At 43.4% G+C, this 19,018-nt stretch overlaps 1 protein-coding gene and 1 pseudogene across 1 annotated transcript in view; one reads left to right on the top strand and one right to left on the bottom strand.

The window, feature by feature from the left end:
• Positions 1-962: 962 nt before the first annotated feature.
• Positions 963-19,018, top strand: part of CA8 (carbonic anhydrase 8) — a 90,807-nt gene continuing 72,751 nt past the window's right edge. The window contains exons 1-3 of the mRNA XM_040487731.1: positions 963-1,316; positions 2,397-2,588; positions 13,714-13,838. Coding sequence (XP_040343665.1) covers positions 1,217-1,316; positions 2,397-2,588; positions 13,714-13,838 — 417 coding nt within the window. The 5' untranslated portion in view covers positions 963-1,216. The remainder of the gene's footprint in view (positions 1,317-2,396; positions 2,589-13,713; positions 13,839-19,018) is intronic.
• On the bottom strand, positions 17,457-18,420 carry LOC121038008 (ubiquitin-conjugating enzyme E2 variant 2-like; annotated as a pseudogene).

Raw genomic sequence — 19,018 nt, forward strand, 5'->3', positions numbered from 1 at the left:
ACTGCTAACAGACATTTTGGTGCGCGCACAGAGCATATAAAAACACATTTTGCTTACGGATCAATTCTGAATTTATGTATGTACACTTTCTAAAAATATGGAGTTAACCTGCTCAGGGATTATTAGCTTGGGCTTTTAAAATGCAATGAAACAGGGGGCCGAAGGCAGGAACTCATTGGGAAGCATGTGTAAGGTAACAATGGGACCTCTACGGAGCAGGAAAGTTCCTGTTACGCAATGTGTGCATTTCATTATTTACATGATTTCACGAGGCATTTTGGGAGCGGTGTGCACAGCAAGCTGCGCCTGCAGCAGCACCCCAGACTCTGGAAGTAAAACCACACGCCCTTTCTTTATTGCTTTTCACTACTCTTGCTTTTGAGATAATTTTTTTTTTTAATGGAAAAAATTCCCCGGATTATATTTACTTCTCTAGATTAAAACAATTTTGTCCGAAATGGTTGTAGGAACTACAAGTTTCTCGGGAATTTTTCCATTCCCGTTTCCGTCATCCTTCAAGGGCGAATTATATAGTAAACCGCCAATAATAAAGATCGGGAGTGGGAAACTTTTTTCTTGAGGTCTCCCAGTCCTCTCTCCTACTCAAGGCAATTCATCTCGCCTCTCCCCGACCTCCTCCCCCACCTTTTTTCTTTTGGGCATTTCCTGCAGTAAAGCCTAAATGAAGTAGACGGAGGTCGAAAGCCCCGGGTCAAGGCCCCGCACGCGGGGGAGCCCGAGGGCAGGCCCTGGGTGACTCGCGGGCTCCTGGAAAGTAAAGCGTGGGAGAGCCGGCCGCGGGGAGGCGACGCCGCAGGTAGGGGGCGGGGCTTCTGCAGTTTCCCTGGTGGGGCCCGGTAGCCCCGAGGCCTTTCCCCGCCGTCCAACCCCCCTGCGCGGGGGCCACGGAGCGAGCGGGGCGGATCCTCCCGTACCAGACACGCCCCCGTCCGGTTTATAATTCGCCGGCTGCCGCTCCCGGAGCCGCGGCTCCACTCGCGCTCCGCGGGGACTCGGGACGCTCTCGCAGCGCCCGCCGCCCGAAAAGTCCGGCTCGGCCCGCGCCCGCCTCGCGCGCTCACGCCCCCACGAGCGCGCCCACACCCCCACTGGCTCACCCGCACCCTCGCACGCGCGCACTCACGCGCTCACGGTCCCACTCCTGCCCGCTTCCCTGCGGCGGCGCGAGAGCGCCGAGGGGACCCACGGCCTTCCCATGGCTGACCTGAGCTTCATCGAAGATTCCGTCGCCTTCCCGGAGAAGGAGGAGGATGAAGAGGAAGAGGAGGAGGGGGTGGAGTGGGGCTACGAAGAAGGTAACCGGCCGCGCGTCGGGCGGGGTGTCCGGGGTCCCGGGCGCCGCGCGTGCGTCCCGCCGAGCGCGGGGTCCCCGCTGCGCCCCGCTCTCCCACGTGCGTGTCTGTCGCGCGCACCCGCTCCACTGGTGGAAGTGGCTCCAGGAGAGAGGGCGTGCCCGCCGTCCGCGTTCGCGTCGGGGAGCCCGGCTTCCTGTCCCCCGGCGGCTGGCACCTGCGGCGGTTTGGAGGGCCAGCCTTCGGCCGCCCCGGAACACTTCTGTGCGCGCGCCGAGGGCCCGCGAAGAGCGGCGTTACGTGTCGCTCAGCACCTTCGGGTGCACGGTGCTGCCGCGACCACCCTACGGGCAGAAAGTGTCCTTGCCGCCCCTCGGTTCGTGAAGGAAACTAACAGTGTTCAGCTCTTTCTAAAGAAGGCCTGGATTTCAAGCTCGGTCAGCGGGTTTGGTCCGAAGGGGGCTGACTTCTTAAAAAGTTTTGCTTGCTACATTTATCCTGGAAGATGTAGGAATCCTCATACATGTGACCACGGGGGCTGGTGTTGAAACAGATGTGGAATTTTTGACTTTAATTATAAAATAGGGAAAGAGAATATGAGTCTGTATTGCGTGAAGATATAGGTGTGGGTATACGTACATATATCCACTTCAAAATTACCGTCTTTGCATTCTGTTGAAGAGGTGTTCATTCACTAGCATCACATTTAGTGGTTTTTGGCTCTCATCGAGCAAGTTGAGTTACAGGTATTTGCCCAGTAGTGCATGTAATTGAACTCATGAGCAGAAAAAAATTTTGTGGAATTACTGTTTTTTTAATCACTTAAAGATGAGCTAGCCTTCCTAGAGTCATAAAGGATTACATCTATGTGTTCAAATACACATAGGCTATTTTGTTAGTCCGGGATTTTATGTATGTATTTGATAGCTTTGGATCATTCGGAATATGAATGCAGAAGTTCTTCCACATTTATCGTATTTCATCCGTCAAGGATCATAAACAGTGTTTAAACTAGCCTTTGCATGTTAAATTTTACCGGAACTTTTTAAAACCTGTTCTAAATTTGCTTCATTTTGTCCTTAGGTGTGGAGTGGGGCTTGGTGTTTCCCGATGCTAATGGGGAATACCAGTCTCCCATTAACCTAAACTCAAGAGAAGCTAGATATGACCCCTCACTTCTGGATGTCCGCCTCTCCCCAAATTATGTGGTCTGCCGAGACTGCGAAGTGACCAATGATGGACATACCATTCAGGTTATCCTGAAGTCAAAATCAGGTATATTAGAAAACATTTTTGAAAGGATAAAAGGATGAAATAATGAAGATGGCAGTCGTGTTGTGTGATCTTGCTGGAACACCCTTAGTTGGTCGACTTAAACTTGGTGGGATTTGAGGAAAAGTATATGCAGGTGTACTAATTTGCATTTTGTCCTAAATTGTTGTTTGCCTTAACTCATTCAGATAATTATTCTCTTCTTTCACTGCTTGGTGAAACTAAAGATTAGGATTTTTTGACCTAATCTGGCATTCAGGATAAACTTTTCAAATTAATTTTCTCTACTATATGAATGTGACAAGAAGAACTTCAACTAATAGCAATCAAAAACATCTCTAAACTTAGTAGAAGTCTTAAATGGCCAACAGAACTCCTGTTTTTATTTTTAATTCTTCCCCTCCCCTTTGAACTCATCTGAGATGGATCTGAAATGTTTTGTGGAAAAGGTGTTGGAAATTGTCAAGAAAGTTGGCTTAAACAGAGGAAAGAAGAATTTTGAAAAATTAGCATGCATATTAATGTTTTTCTTAGTAAATAATAGTTTTATTTCTCTCTTGGTAAGAATATAAAATTAGAGTATGTTGAAATGCTGGGAAATACTAATGAGCAGAGATCCTCTGTGCCCAAATTAATTCCGAATTAATAAATTTTATATTTCAACCCATAAAATCTTTAGGTTTATTATTTGGCAGGGCAGGTACTGATTTCCAATGGTGGGTTGTTTTTTTTTTTAAATGTTTATCTTTAGTTTTGAGATCGAGACAGAGCATGAGCAGGGGAGAGGCAGAGAGAGAGGGAGACACAGAATTGGAAGCAGGCTCCAGGCTCCGAGCTGTGAGTACAGAGCCCAATGCGGGGCTTGAACTCGTCAACTGCGAGATCATGACCTGAGCCAAAGTCGGACGCTCAGCCGACTGAGCCACCCAGGTGCCCCCCCCCCTTTTTTTTTTAACTCATTGTGAATGTTCTTGAACTTTAATTTAGAGTCCATGAGCTAGTCACAGATGGATGTAGTTTTCCCTGCTGTTCTGAGTTTAGTGAAGGTATGGACATCATCAAACAGATTGTAGGTGTTACTATATGTAGTCCAAGAGAAACCGCTTCAGATATAAATTTGGATTTAAGTAAGATTTTGTGGGGGAGGGTATCCAGGAGAGACATTATGTGGTACTTTTTAAGAACACAGTACAGTTATTAAATGCTGACTGTTCTGGTTTATGAAAAACATTTGAAGGTAATAATAAATGTGTATTGGTATGTTGACATGCCTTGGTATTTCTGGAAATAAACATTTATAAATCTATACAACAAAAATGCATTGCACATCAGCACTGTGGTGAGTGAGTATAGGTTGTATACAAATAGATAAGACTGTTCTCCAGGATTCGTAGTTTAGTGAAAAACATGATCCTTTAAATTTTCTTTTTTTAATGTTTATTTATTTTGGAGAGAGACAGAGACAGCACAAGGGGGGAGAGGCAAAGAGAGAGGGAGACACAGAATCCGAAGCAGGCTCCAGGCTCTAGCTGTCAGCACAGAGCCCGACGCGGGGCTCGAACTCACAAACCGTGAGGTCATGACCTGAGCTGAAGTCAGATGCTCAACCGACTGAGCCATGCAGGCACCCCAAAACACAATTCTTTAAAGCATTAGTGTAAATGCTAGTGGAAGTGTTACAAAATATGTGAGCATAGAGGGATGGCTGAGTACAAATACTCTGCTGTTAGAGCCAATTTAACGTGATGGAATTGAATTTAACATTTCCTTCTGGTCCCTTCACGACTTTCCTCGGCCCCCTCTCTTAGCCCAGAACAGACACTGTCAAGCAGTGTCTCAACTCTCTACCCGCAAGATTTTCCCTTTCAGGGTCCCTCTACCTTCCCCCCCTCTGACCCCTGACCAGCCGGGCAGAGCTCTCTGTACGGCTGTCCTAGCCTAATTTGGAGACACATGTTCCACACCCTTTCCTCCTGCCTCCTTAGGGAGCTTTCTCCTTTAGATGCCCTGTCTCCTTGCTGCCATGACAATTTCTTCTTCCTTGTTTCCTCCTTTTAAGTATTTCTCAAACTTAAGAAACAAGTAACAACCAAAAAAAAAAAAAAAAAATACCATGTCTGGACCATTTTTGCCCCCCTAGGATATTTGAGCTTCTCAAAGGAGTAGTCTGTAAGCCCCGAACACCCTGTCATTTATTTATTTAATTCAAATGTTATCTGTATCAAAATACAACATAGCTGTGATTTAAATAGCTGACTAGTACTACATGTTTCTCTCTCTGCCTGGTTATACCCTTCCCCCCGCAAAAAAATACTTTTTGCCCTGGTGACAGCCACTTTTAGCTCTTAGCCATTTCTCCTGGTCTCTCCTTCATCCTTTACGGATGCGTATATACTGTCATGCTTTGACATTTAAGATCTCCATGGACTCCTTATGGAGAATGAGGCTGGTTCTTTTATTCTCCTCCCCCATTGTGGTTTTGCCCCTCTGTTGTCCCTGTATACTTAAATTGTAATTTTTATTTAAAGAATATGCATTAATAAAAAATTTTTTTTTTTGGTAATGTCTATTTATTTTTGAGAAAGAGAGAGAGAGACACACACAGCACAAGCAGGGGAGGGGCAGACAGAGACAGAGGCATAGAATCTGAAGCAGGCTCCAGGCTCTGAGCTGTCAGCACAGAGCCCGATGCAGGGCTCAAGCTCACAGACCACAAGGTCATGACTTGAGTCAGAGTCAGATGCTTAACCCACTGAGCCACCCCAGCGCCCCTGCATTATTTTTTTTTTTTTATCATTATGAGTGTGTGGCTGTTGTTTCCAGCTGAGACTAGATTCTGTTTCCTTTGTTGAACAATATGGAGTTTTTCCTCCCCTGGACTTCATGCATTTTTATTTATTTAATTGCATCTTTATCTCTCGTGATTTCATTTCCAGACTCTTGACAGATGGCAGATCATCAAGAGGTCCTTCCACCCTCCCTTGGAGGCCTCTCCTCCCTTCTTCTACCCCACTTTGGACCGCATGCTCTCGAGGCCCGCCCTGTAGTCATCACTTGCAGCTGCCTGCACCTTATGCCTAGAGAGTTCCTTTGCTGGTCTCTTGTGTCCAAGCCCATGTTTCCTGGATGCTGGGCATCCACTTTTGAGGTTGATCCCTCATTTCACGGAGTTTCTAGGTTTATTCCCTCCTGTGGTCTATCTTCCAGTAACTTCCTGGGAAGAAGGGCATGTGAGGGCTAAATGTTTGGATACCGTGTGTGTGTCTGTCCTGGGTACTTGGTGTGCCTTTTGATCAGAATAATTGTGTCTGTCATTTTTTAGAAATTTTCTTACATTATTTAATAAGTTTTCTGCTTTTTTAAATTTTCTTCTTTTGTAAGTCATATTTTTGTTTTGTTTTTTTGTCCTACTTTCTGGTAGATTTCCTCAATTTATATCTTTCAGTCTTTCTATCAAACTTTTCATTTCTGCTCTAACCTTTTTAACTTCTAAGAAAATTGTGCCTGGGGCACCTGGGTGGCTCAGTTGGTTAAGCATCTAACTTCATCTCAGGTCATAGTCTTGAGGCTCATGAATTTGAGCCCCGTGTTGGGTTCTGTGCTGACAGCTCAGAGCCTGCAACCTGGTTTGGGTCTGTGTCTCCCTCTCTCTCTACCTTTCCCTGCTTGTGCTCTTTGTCTCTCTCTCTCTTTCTCAAAAATAAACATTATAAAAAAAAAAAGGGTGCTTATTCTATGACTTTTTTTAGTTGTCAGAGTATACCTTCTTTTCTTACATTATTGATAAGTTTTCTGTTTTTTCTTTATTTTCTTCTTTTGTAACTCATATTCTTGTTTTTTTGTTCTGCTCTCTGGTAGATTTCCTCAACTTATGCCATTCAGTCTATTAAAATTTTCATTTCTGCTCTTATATTTTTTTAAAGTTTATATTTGAGAGACGGAGAGAGAGAATGTTTGAGTGAGAGAGGGGCAGAGAGAGAGAGAGTAAGAGAGAGAATCCCAAGCAGGCTCCATGCTGTCAGCATCAGAGCCCAATGCGGGGCTCGAACCCACAAACCATGGGATCAGTACCTGAGCCAAAATCAAGAGTCGGACGCTCAACCAACTGAGCCACCCAGGTGCCCCTGCTCTTACATTTTTAGTAAGAAAATGCTTATTCTATGATTTTTTTTTTTTTTTAGTCGACCAAGTATACCTTCTGAAAATTATTTCGTAAATGCAGGCTCTTTCTCCATTCTTTCCTCTATTGCTTTTTTTCTGTTCTATGTCTCCGCTTATGCTGGGTTCTTTCTTCTATTTGTTTGGTCTCTGTTTTTAAGATGAGCGGTCTTCTCAAATGTCTAGTTATCTCTGGCTCTTTATTCATATTTAGGAATGGGCCTAAGAATTGTGTTAGTATCTTTTTACCTTCACTGTAGCTCTGCATTTTTGAGGATGTCATCTAGTTGGGATCCTACATTGGCTTCTTTCGTTCTTTCGCTCAGCAGTATGCATTGGCTTCTCACGCTGGTTTTATCTGGCTTGCCAAGGTGCAGGTGGCAATCTTTGTTTTACCTTTTTTGTAAGGTATTACCCTTCTTGGATCGGGTAAATATAAATCAGGCCTGCACCCTGCCTTCAAGAAGCATACAGTGGTGGGGGTGCCTGGGTGGGTCAGTTGGTCAAGCACCTGACTCTTGATTTTGGCTCAGGTCACGTGTGATCTCGCGGTTCATGGGTTCAAGCTCCGTATCGGGCTCTCCACTTTCAGTGCAGAGCCCGCGTCAAATACTCTTATCTCCTTCTCTCTCGGAGCCTCCCCTGCTCATGCTCTCTCTCCCCTCTCTCTCAAAAGTAAACGTTTAAAAAAGAAGTTTGCAGTGGCGGATCGTGAAAGATAGGTGTAAGGGAGAGATTATTTTTGGCTGACGTTATTAGGGGTGGATTGGCTCAGGAAGTAGCATTTGCAGAAAACACAAAGACTGAAGAGCATTTGGATTGGGATGATTGGAATGTGTATGGGGAGAGAGGGCAGTAAGCAGAAAGGACATAAGATATATGGGATGGTGTAGACATTGGATGAGGAGAAGTGAATCCTGAAGTATAACTGAAAGAAAAGATTCATTCGTGTTAAATGAGGTTAATCTATAAATGGAGTGGCTGTGTTGGAGCAAACTCGTGAGGGATCTGGAGCCAGGTGTAAAGAGTATAACCTTTTTTTTTTTTTTCCCCTCTGTAGAATATGTTTTAGGAAAATTAACCCGGCCATACCAAGTAAGATGGGATCTGGGAGAGGTCGGGAGCCAGTTTGAAAGTTATCGCAAGAGATTAAGTTAACCAAAGCAGCTGCTGTGTTGGGAGTGCCATTGGAAAGGCAGGGGTGACAAGGGGCGGGGGCGGGGGGGTGGTTCTGAGGTGCCATCCTCAGGGCTTCGGTGACTGATTCCGTGAAATGGCAAAGATGGGAATCGTCAGAGACGTGCGCTGGGGTGGAGCCCCTGTGACTGGACCACACTTTGGATCCTGTCACTGTGCTTCACCCTTTGTGCGTATTTCAAGGTGACAGAGTGCCTTCTAACGTGGGTTGAGCCGAGCACCACATTCCAGGTCCTGTTGTCTCTTGACTATGGGGCATTTTACTGAAGCTCCCACATAGACGGCTCCATTTCCCTGTAGGACATGGGAATCCCTGTACTGCAGGAATCGTAACGTTTAGTGTGCACAAATTAAAATCAGACATCTTACAGCGGTATGAAAAGTAGCTTAAGTATAAAAATAGCATAGTAGATTTCTATAGCCTGAGTGGTTTAATACTTAAGTCACGAAAAAGCGTGAGACTGACCAAGCTTCTGGAATAGAATGTCTTTCCTTCTGACGACAAACAGTGTGTTAAGGGTAATGCCATTTTTAATGGGCCGTCAGTATGGGAGAGATTGCTAATCAGGACAGGTCATTTGTACCCTTCGCAGTAACTTATTATAGAAACCTTAATAAAGAAAATTTTACTTCTGGGTCTTTTATAATTCTCGATATTAAATTTAGATTAGATTACTTTTATTGTCAATCACGCTTCCCCCCCTCCAAAAAAAAACATGACAACTTTTTATAGTGCTTCTTAACAGCCTTGCTGATTTAAAGATGAAGTTGTCAAAAATATCTTTAAGTTATTTTCACTTAGGAAATGGCTCTGTGTAGTTTATTTATAGGGATGTCAGGGTTGAATTTCTTTCTGATTATACTTATTATTAGCTAACTTTGGGGGTCTTGCATCACCTGGACAATTGTCTTAATCTGTCTCACTTTGCTTATACAGAGCAACCTAACTGGCCTCCTCCCCCTACTGTCAATGTTATGTCCGCTCTTAAAAGCTGATGATATTTGTTCTTTAATATGAAATGAAAGTGTAGGTTAAAAGCTAAAGACCATAAAATAATTGATTTTTGCATTTGAGCCTTCAAATGCTAAAAAAGAACTAATTTATACTATTTTTGGAATGTTTTATGACTACCTTTTGGATTCCTTAAAATTAAACTGAGGTTCTGAAATCTTCAGACCTGTCGAGAATGAGCTGTTTGTTTGGGTCTTGAGATCTTTTGGGGGACACATCAGGGATGTTAACATTGGTTTCCCTCCATGTCGGAGATATGGCTCTGGCAGTCTCTGTCTCCTGGGACAGCCAGGTGGTTAGGCTTGCCCTCTGATGGTCCACCATCCAGGTAGACCTGTCGAGAATGAGCTCTTTGGGTCTTGAGATCCTTTGGGGGACACATCAGGGACCATTAACATGGCTTTCCCTCCGTGTTGGAGATAAGGCTCTGGTAGGCTCTGTCTCCTGGCCTCACCGTGTCTGCCTGAGCTGGGACGGCCAGCCACTTAGGCTTGTCCTTTGATGGTCCACTGTGCAGGAAGGTATGGGAGTAATATTTTAAAGGGCAAAAAAATATTAGTTCTCTGCTTAAAAGCTATCGGTGATTCCCTCTGTGATAAACTCCAGCTCTTAGGTACAGCCTACAAGTCCCCTCCCGGGGCTCACATCTTGAAGCCTACCTTTTTTCTCTTGAAACACACTCAGGCTTTCTCAGCCTCTTCTGTCCGCTTGGAATGTACTCGCTCACTTCTCTCGGCTTGATCTTCCAGACTCTGCTTAGTTATCTCCTCTGGAAAGCGTTCCATGACTTTCTGACGCCCCGTTGGTTTTGGCGTGGCTCTTGCTTGGTATCCTCCCGGTTCCTTGGCGCTTTCTCTTACTGCTTTTGATGTAATCTGTTTAAACTACAGTATTAAGTTCACGAAGCACTGAGAATGTCTTGCTAGCCCTGAGCCTATGTCCTCCTTTTGAGATTCTTGGTGGTCAGCACGGAGCTGGGCATGGAGTGTATCTCAAAACGTGTGTTAAACTCAAATGAAATGAGGGGGAATAAGCCTTGATCAGTAGCCTTTGAACTGTCTGGAAAATTTGTTTTCGGCAGAGGATTGCGGAAGCTTAGTTGGACTTGGGTAAATGCTTCTATATCATGTCTTTATGGGATTCTCAAATTCTGCAGAGGCTTCTGAAAGGAGCGCTTTTTATGTGGATAAACATAATAGCCATGCCTGTTAGAGAAAATGCAGACGGTGGCAATTGCATTCGTTTATTTTATATTCTTTCCACGAGTGTGCTATTCTAAGGAAATGCAATGTGTCATCAGTGTGACTTTCATGTTGTTTCAGTGTAATTTTATTGAACATAATGACATCACAACTAATAAACCTGCCACGTGGTGACAGAATATCACTCAGCAAAATTTGATACACATAAATGTAAGGAGAGTATACCGCTTTTGGTATGACTAGTTTCCTTATGAAAAAATAGGCTGGGAAAAGGGAGAATAAGAGGATGTTGCCAACTTGGTAAAACAGAGCTACTATTTATTTTTAGTCTATAGATGCAATCATTCTTGGGGGATGAACAGGTAATGCTTTTATTTGGCACCTCATAAAATTCTGAAGTCAGTATTTTGTCATTTTTTATGGCTTTGCACAGCCATGTGATTTTAGTGTGGTTTAACTTTGGATTATTCATCTGCAGCAAAAGCGAAAGGTACCCAGGGCCTGAGTGCTGGCCGAAAGCTGCGTCTTTGTCACCCCTCCCTGGGGACCAGGCCTGGGCAAAATGCTTCCCTCCTTTGTGTTTATTTTCAACCCAGTAGAATGTAAGACCCATGAGGCTCTTGTTTCATTATAATTTTATTGAACATAATGACTTCACAGCTAACAAACCTGCCAGGTAGGGACTAAATACCACATACTCAGCATTAATGCATGAATTTGCATTTTATCCAATAGAATGTAAGACCCATGGGGCTAGTGAATTTTGTCGGTTTTATCATAGTCAGGGTATCTTAAGTATTTAATATGGTACCTGGTATAAAAATACTAGTTGAAAGGATGAGTAAATAAACCCCTGGGGGCCTGGAATTTCTCCCTATGAAGACACAGGTCAAAATATCAGCTCTGTCCTCAAGTTTCAAACTAAAGACTTTCATTCCTGTTGAAGAAATATCAGGCATCGATCAGGTGGAGGTTGTATTTTGGTCCCCTGAAATCACTCAAGGTCTGTTTCCTCCTTTTCTATAGGAGAGTATTGGTGGACTGCCCTGTAACAGTTCAGAAACACTGCGTGTGTGTGTGTGTGTGTGTGTGTGTGTGTGTGTGTGTGTGAGTGTGCCCTGAAAAGAGGTTTTGGGGAAAGATTTTTTAAAATCCTCTTTCCCATTTCACATGTGCTTCATTTCACGATGCTACCCTTTCTTCTTCTTTAGCAGCGTGGAGCTAAGCCTCCTCTAAGACCATTTTTGCTTTCTATTGAAAGAGTAGAGAGTGAGAGAACACTCGTCTCCCCCCAGCAGGCCTCAGGTCGGGCTGTAGCTGTGCATGGTGAGGGGTATGTTTTCTAGTTCTGATGATGCAGGCTGGGGTGTGGCACGGGACGTACCAGAAGCTTTTTCCCATTTATTCTTTTTGGTTTAGGAGGTGGGGTACATTCCACCTTTGGGAGTGGGTACAGCCCAGACTTCCTTCCTGGTTTTTCTCAAGACCAGCATTGGACAGCCAAGGGAAAGGAATGATTTTTACTCACAAACTGTGGCATTGTGGTTGAAATAGAAGCATTTCATCCACAGCATGGATGGGTTATTGGACACGATGCCATGCACTTGCTCTGCAGTTTGGGACATGTGTAAACCTTTGTGATCCATGTATTTACATTTTCTTTTTGATGGTTCTGGAAAATAGGATGAGGTGTAGTAGTTCTCAAAAGAAGGACTGCAGCTTAGAAATCCAAGCTTAAAGAACTCATTGTTTTGTTTTTTTTTTTAGTTCCTGCAAACAGATGCAGAGATTTGGATCCCCCTGTCCTGTATCAGTGGGCAATGTGGATCAGAAGAGTGGAGTCCCAGGCTCCTGAAGTTTGCTAGCTAGCTGGGTTCCCAGGGCTGATCACACTTTGCTCCTCTTGGCCACGTTTTCTCCCCTGTCGATGGGGATGATTAACACCTACTGACCTTTCTGATTTGTTGTACGATTTCAAATAAGACCAAGCATGAGGAAAACGTTAAAATCGCGCCAGGTAGTGTTCTCCTAAAGACCATGTGTCTCACTTCCCTTCCCCCTGGATGTGAGGTGTACACCCTTGGAAAATTATCATGGTGTTTTGCTGCTGATAGCTCTTGTTCTTCTTTGAGCTGGTAGAAAGCTTAAAACCAAATTTATAGGGTACTTTTGGTAAGGATTTCACGGCACTCGTTTGCGTGGCAGCCGCATTTCCCCGTCTGCACCTGTCTGTCTTTTGTTTTCCCTTTGCTCTTCCTTCTCATTTATGCCTTCTGGCTGTATTACACGTACTGGATGTCAGAAGCCCTAACATGTTTCTAGAACAAGTTATTAGATGAAGAACCAGCCAAACAAATAATGCTGCACCAACTCCCTTACTTCTCCTTTGAGGTTTAGAGTAAGGATGGACAGCAGAACTGTCCCTCTGTGTGGCACTCATCCTTGGGCACCATTGCTTCCTTCACAATGGTGGCCCGAGTGTGAATGCTAATTTCTTTCACAGAGACTGCTTCTTGGGGGAAGAAGTATTTTTACTGAAAGAGTAAAAATAACTTACAATTCTTAGCCAATACCATTTAGAGTTAACATTTATTTTTAGGAAGAATGCAAACAGCCTTCATTGATGTCCAAATTGGTCATCTGTAATAAACTAAGTTTTTTCGTATGCTGTCACGGAATGTTTAAGGAAAGTATGTTATTGCTTCGAGACAGGTTCTTACACAAATGTACTTTTCATCATCCTTAGAGTGCTCTTGTTTGGGACAAAGTTCTGGGTTATATCTGGAAATAAGACATAGAGACACGGCCCCCATAGAACAAACGTTGATGTCGTTTTTCCAAACGTTGACATTTTAAACATTGTTAATATTCTGTCATAATTTTATTTCACTTGCATGTCTGTGGTTCTAAAATGGTAAATAGGTTTTCAAGTGTTACTTTGTTGTTAAGAAATCATATGGCCATAATCATTCTTTTCATGGATAATTTTGTTAGCTTACACTTTTTAAATTGAAAGTCTGGTGCAAATGGATGATCTCTAATGGATTTAATTTAGTGACAGGTTTATAACAAATTATTGGTCAGTCTGAGGCACAGATTCTATTCTTGTCTCCTGAGCAGTGCTAAGTGTAAGTCTCAGGGAGAGTAGGTACTGTGTGTGTTTTCTGTGTCTACTCCTTTACCCGAAAGACACAAGAAGTTGATGTTCTGCAACATTTCGAAGTATTTCAGTTTTTGAACTTGAGTTTTGAACTTACTGTTGTAAGAATTCTGCTGCCTCTGCAGATTCACTAGGTCAGTTTTGTAGATGCTGTGGATAGATGATAAACTGAAAATCGGTAACTTTTGGGGAAACCTCAACACTAGACTCAAATCTAGTATCGATATGATAGTGTAAGCGCATCCCACAGTTAGAATATATTTCTCATTTTGGCTACATGAATTCAATCTGTAGAGCTCATGAGAGCTTTCTGGCAAAAAGTGTTCCCCATGTTTAGAATGCTATACTGATGAGTATGTTTGAGATGTCATTAAACAGAACTTAATTTTCTTTTTTCAGTTCTATCAGGAGGTCCATTGCCTCAAGGGCATGAATTTGAACTGTATGAAGTTAGATTTCATTGGGGGAGAGAAAACCAGCGCGGTTCTGAGCACACAGTTAATTTCAAAGCTTTTCCCATGGAGGTAAGAATAACAAATCCTCTTATTATAAAACTCTTACTGTTCATGTAAAGTGTTCAATGATTTACTGAGAATGGTTTAGTTTAGAAGTAGTTGCACATCAATTGGATTTTATCAATTTATATTAAAATGATAAAGTATTTACGGAAACGTAAGCTCAGGGCAGCAGATGACGCTTCCCAAGAACTCTGGTGAGCTTGAAGGATGCACATGGGCAACTGGCTGTAAAGGTAATCTACACTAATAAGTTTCCTTTCAGCATTGGTACTGTTCTAAAAATTCTGCTGCCTCTGCAGATTCACTAGGTCAGTTTTGTAGATGCCATAAATACATGATAAACTGAAAACCAGTAACTTTTGGGGGCACCTCAGCACTAGCCAAAAGTCTAGTTGAGCTCTGATTAAAATTGGTAAATTGGTTTTATTCACCCTAGGCATTTAGAGGTTTTTAGACATTTTGTGTGAAGAATTCCCTCCTTACTTACTGTCCTACTCGGTTCCTGCTGCTTCTTCAATACCTAGCGGATGTATCATTTCTTCCATGGGAGTTTTTCTGAGTTCCTTCCCTAAGCAGAATGAGTTCTCCCTCTTTTGTGTTCCAGGTGTACTTGACCGATTGCTGCCATGGCACTCATGGCTCATAACTTTTAGTGCCTACGGTGTCTTTCTCACTGATCCTATGGGTTCCTGTTATGGACTGAAGTATTCGCGGCCCCCATTCATATATTGTAACTCTACCCCCAATATGATGGTATTAGGAAGTGGGGGTTTTGGGATGTAATTAGGGTTCGATGAGGTCAGGAGGGTAGAGTCCTAATGAACGGGATTAGTGCCCTTATAGGAGTCCAGAGAGCGCTTGCTTTCTCTGCTCCTTGCCACGTGAGGACACAACAAGAAGATGGCTGTCAATAAGCCAGGAAGTGGGTCCTCACCAGACGTCCGATCTGTTGGCCTCTTGACGTTGGATTGCCCAGTCTCCAGAACTGTGAGAAATAAGTGTTTGTTGAAAGTCCCGCCACCCGTGGTAACTTGGGCCCAAGGTGGCTAAGACAGCTCCTGAGGAAAAAGTCTCCCTCTCATTCTTTTCTTCACACCCATCATTTAATCCACTGCTAGGTATGTCTCTGTGAAATGCAGGTGATGTCCCTGTTGGTCCAGGCCTTGTTTATATTTCTTTCTATAAGGACCCACAGTTCTCTCCTTGCTCGCAACTGCACGCATCCTTAATTAAGTATGGGATTGAACATGGCTAGACACTGTGTCTGGTCCAGCCTACTGACGAGAAATCACTACTGTATAATTTATGGAAGTGATATTTGTATTTCAAAGAATGAAGGTAGAGGAAGGCCTTCTTGATATTACTTTAATTATCATTTTTTTTTAAATTTTTTTTAACGTTTTATTTATTTTTGAGACAGGGAGAGACAGAGCATGAATGGGGGAGGGTCAGAGAGAGAGAGGGAGACACAGAATCTGAAACAGGCTCCAGGTCCTGAGCAGTAAGCACAGAGCCCGACATGGGGCTCGAACTCACGGATGGTGAGATCGTGACCTGAGCCGAAGTCGGACGCTTAACCAACAGAGCCACCCAGGCGCCCCTAATTATCATTTTTAAAAAGTCTCTTCGGGGGCTCCTGGGTTAAGTGTCCGACTGCTGATTTTGGTTCAGGTCACGATCTCCCGTTTCTTGAGTTGGAGCTGCACGTTGGGCTCTGCGCTGACAGTGCGGAGCCTGCCTGGGATTCTCTCCCTGCCTCTCTCTTTGCCCATCCCCTCCTCGCTTTCTGTCTCTCTCAAAATAAATAAGTAAAATTCAAAAAAAATCCCTTTGGAATCTGAGGATAACCCTTTCATTAAAAAAGACTCCAGTCTTAAAAGTGAAATATTAAGTGTTTTAAGGATGGAGGGAAAACAGTATGTTGAGCAGCACCTGAGTTTGTGATCGGGAGGACCGTAATGGAGGGCAGCTCCTTTAAGGCCTTGATGGGGAAGGTTGGGTCTTCAGACGTTACCATTCTAAGCGCTGTGTTTCTCAGTGCCTACAGACATCGTCTGACTTCCACCACCTGAAAACAGTTCTGCTGTGTCTTTGTGTCACCTCTGGCTACTGTGCTGTCCTCACCCAATGTGACAAGGAAAAGTACACACCAGGATGCATCAGAGAGGAGAGAGGGCACAAAACAGTCCAAAACAGTTAAACCTGCAGGGTAGTGGAGGGCAGAGTGAGGGGCAGGTTGAACAGTGGACGGCCAGTGCCTCAGCTCTGCCCTCTTCTTGGAGATTGAAAGACCGTTTCATCACTTCCTCTCAACCCATCTTCAAAGACGTAGTGTGATATAAAAAAATTTAGTGACAGATGGGAGTAATTGGGTAGGCAGCAACTTGTAGGTGAGAACTTAGTGGCTTTGCTTGCAACACACGGAATTTACAGCCTTGAGAAAGCTTGATTAGATTAGGGGAGTCAGTGGTGTGTGTTCGTTGCTCTGCAGTGGATTAGCATTTCCAGACCACATGTTCAGACTGGTTCTGTTACTTGGTGCCACTTTAACTGCTCTGGTCCATTAAGCACAGGTAATGGTTTGTTTTGAGTGAAGATTAAATTCTGATAGGCTTTGTTTCTGCAGAAATATTTATATTTAGGGTAATGGAATTACTTGCTGTAATTTTTCCAAAATAGGTGATGAATAATATTTATACTCTTTGTTACCTCAGATTCTCCCTGATCCAATCCTAGAGAAAATACTTGTATCACCATCCGATGTTTGTGTAGTGTTGTATCCCATGGAGCGCATAAATGCAGGAGCGTGAGTGGGCAGGAGCAGAGGGAGAGATCTATAAGCCACGTGTTTTCTGTTTATGTGTTTTGTTTTGCTTTGTTTTAATGGTGGGTGTGAATACTGAGCTGGGTGTTCCGGGGGAGGGGGCTCACACACGGTGTGCTGAAAGAGAGAAGAGAGACACTCCCTGTAGAATAGTCCAAGAGGGAATGAGATGGCTGATGTGGAGATAGGTAGGTGACTTGCCACTGGTCCCCTGGTCCTGAACTGCCCTCACCGGCCACCTGGAGCACAAGGGCATGGCAAATAGGACAGTGGAGAGTGAGGGTATCCAGTACCCTTTTGGGCGTGTTATTAAAAAAATGTTTCTTAAAGATACTTTCCATATTTTATTTATACTTTAAGACTAACTTTAATCTCCAGATCACCTATCTATACACACTTTCCTTTTATTGATTTCACTTAACCTGAAATGAATGGCTTACTAAACACTACAAACAAATATTGACCACGTGTCTTACGTGAAACATAAGAATGGCTTCTAACAGTCATTCATCAGTCTCCCCACTAACTTTTTAAAGTTACGAACATATACAGTAAAAACAATTCTGAAGGTTTTTGATGGTACTAGTAGCCAGCACCCTCATCCCTTCAAATATTAACACAGTGTGTGACTTCAGACAGTTTAAACTGCAGCTCTTTTGCTAAGTGGGGTGGATAAGGCACACCATTTCTGCTTTTCCTTCTTGAACTTCTTAGTTTTGAGACGCAGATGAGCTTCCACAGCGTCTGACATTCTTGCTGTTTTCGTCCCGTAAACCTGAATTCTGTTGTTCATACTCCAGGTTTGTGCTTAGAGGACAGTGCCTTAGCAAGAGAAAAGTAAATTGTGCTGCACTTTTCTTCCTGTTAGCTGAACACCTAATGAGTTTGTACATGTTAACTACATTCTTAGAAATGTCTGAGTCATGTCTACCAGCTGGAATTCTCTTACTTAACGTGTGGAGGTTTTGCATTGTGGTATTGAATCAAGATGGCAACAGGAGGGGGAGGTTGTTGATTGCAGAGAAGTCTGAGATCCAGTCAAATGAATTCCTGTGTCTTTGTCCTTCTGGTGGGTGCAAAACCTTCATATTCTCTTTAGACATCATTAGATACCATGGCTCTTGAAGTCCAACTTGAATCCTGTAAGAATGTTGTCATTTTGCCATAGCGGTATATTGCGTTCACTCATCATACCATAAGGATAATTTGTTCCATTCACATTAATTTTTGTTACAGATCTAACCACTGGAGGAACTGCTAGGTATTTAGGGTCCCATTCAACTTTCAGGCTGTATGTTCTGTTTCCGCCACTTGTCTAAGAAGACTCTCAGCTGCTTTTCTACTTCAAGTAGCCTAACGTTGTGGTCCGTAGAACTCTTGGTAAATTATGATTGATCTTCACCCATGAGTTGCTACTTTAATACGTCCATGGAAGAGTGCTTCCCAGGCATTTAGATTTTAGGAACAATGAAATAAAAAAAAATTAGAGGATGGGGAAACAGTGTGGCCAAGTTTTGTTTTTTTTTAAATACGAACATTATTAACTATACTGTCCTCATCATTTCATAGAGAGAACCTATCTTTAGTAGCTGAGTGTAGGAAGGATACAGTCTGAGAATGAACACGGACCTGTAAGTTGAACAGACTTAGCTTTTAAAAAACTCGTAACCTTAGTTCTGTTTTCTCATTTCACTATAGATGAATGATAGTCTTGTCAGGAAGGGCACACTGGTCCTGCCCACAGACCAGCGGGAGGTCATGCATGGCGGGCGGGTCTTTCTTGCCCTCTGGGCCTAAAAGTTTGTAATTTGAGAGTGAATTACCAAGGAAGAGCATGTTGTAGGACAGATTCTTATTTTTATCTTGTATATTTAAAGAGAAGCTATTGCTCTGTATTCTCCGAAAGGACTCAGCGGTAATTGAGCCACATACCAGCTATTTATGGGAAGTTGGGTGCATTAGGTAAATATTAAAAAAAAAAAAAAAAAAAAGTTTGTGCAGAGCAGGACTCTTTAGTTGTGAAGAGTCTAGGCCTTGGTTGTGAAATAGGCCAACAGAACATTTGTTAAAACATTTTTTTAATGTTTTTTTAATTTTTTATTTTTGAGAGAGACCGAGTGTGAGCGGGGGAGGGGCAGAGAGAGAGGGAGACACAGAATCGGAAGCGGGCTCCAGGCTCTGAGCTGGCAGCACACAGGCCACCGCGGGGCTCGAACTCACGAACTGTGAGATCATGACCTGAGCTGAAGTTGGATGCTTAACCAACTGAGCCATCCAGGCACCTCAGGCCAACAGAACATTTTGAACAGTGTGTCTCCTGATACCATACCAGTTCTGACTATTCCACTCTCCACTCTCCAAG

The sequence above is a fragment of the Herpailurus yagouaroundi genome, unplaced genomic scaffold (genome assembly GCF_014898765.1).
Source record: "Herpailurus yagouaroundi ecotype Mexico unplaced genomic scaffold, PumYag 165, whole genome shotgun sequence".
In the NCBI taxonomy this organism is placed as follows: Eukaryota; Metazoa; Chordata; class Mammalia; order Carnivora; family Felidae; genus Herpailurus; species Herpailurus yagouaroundi.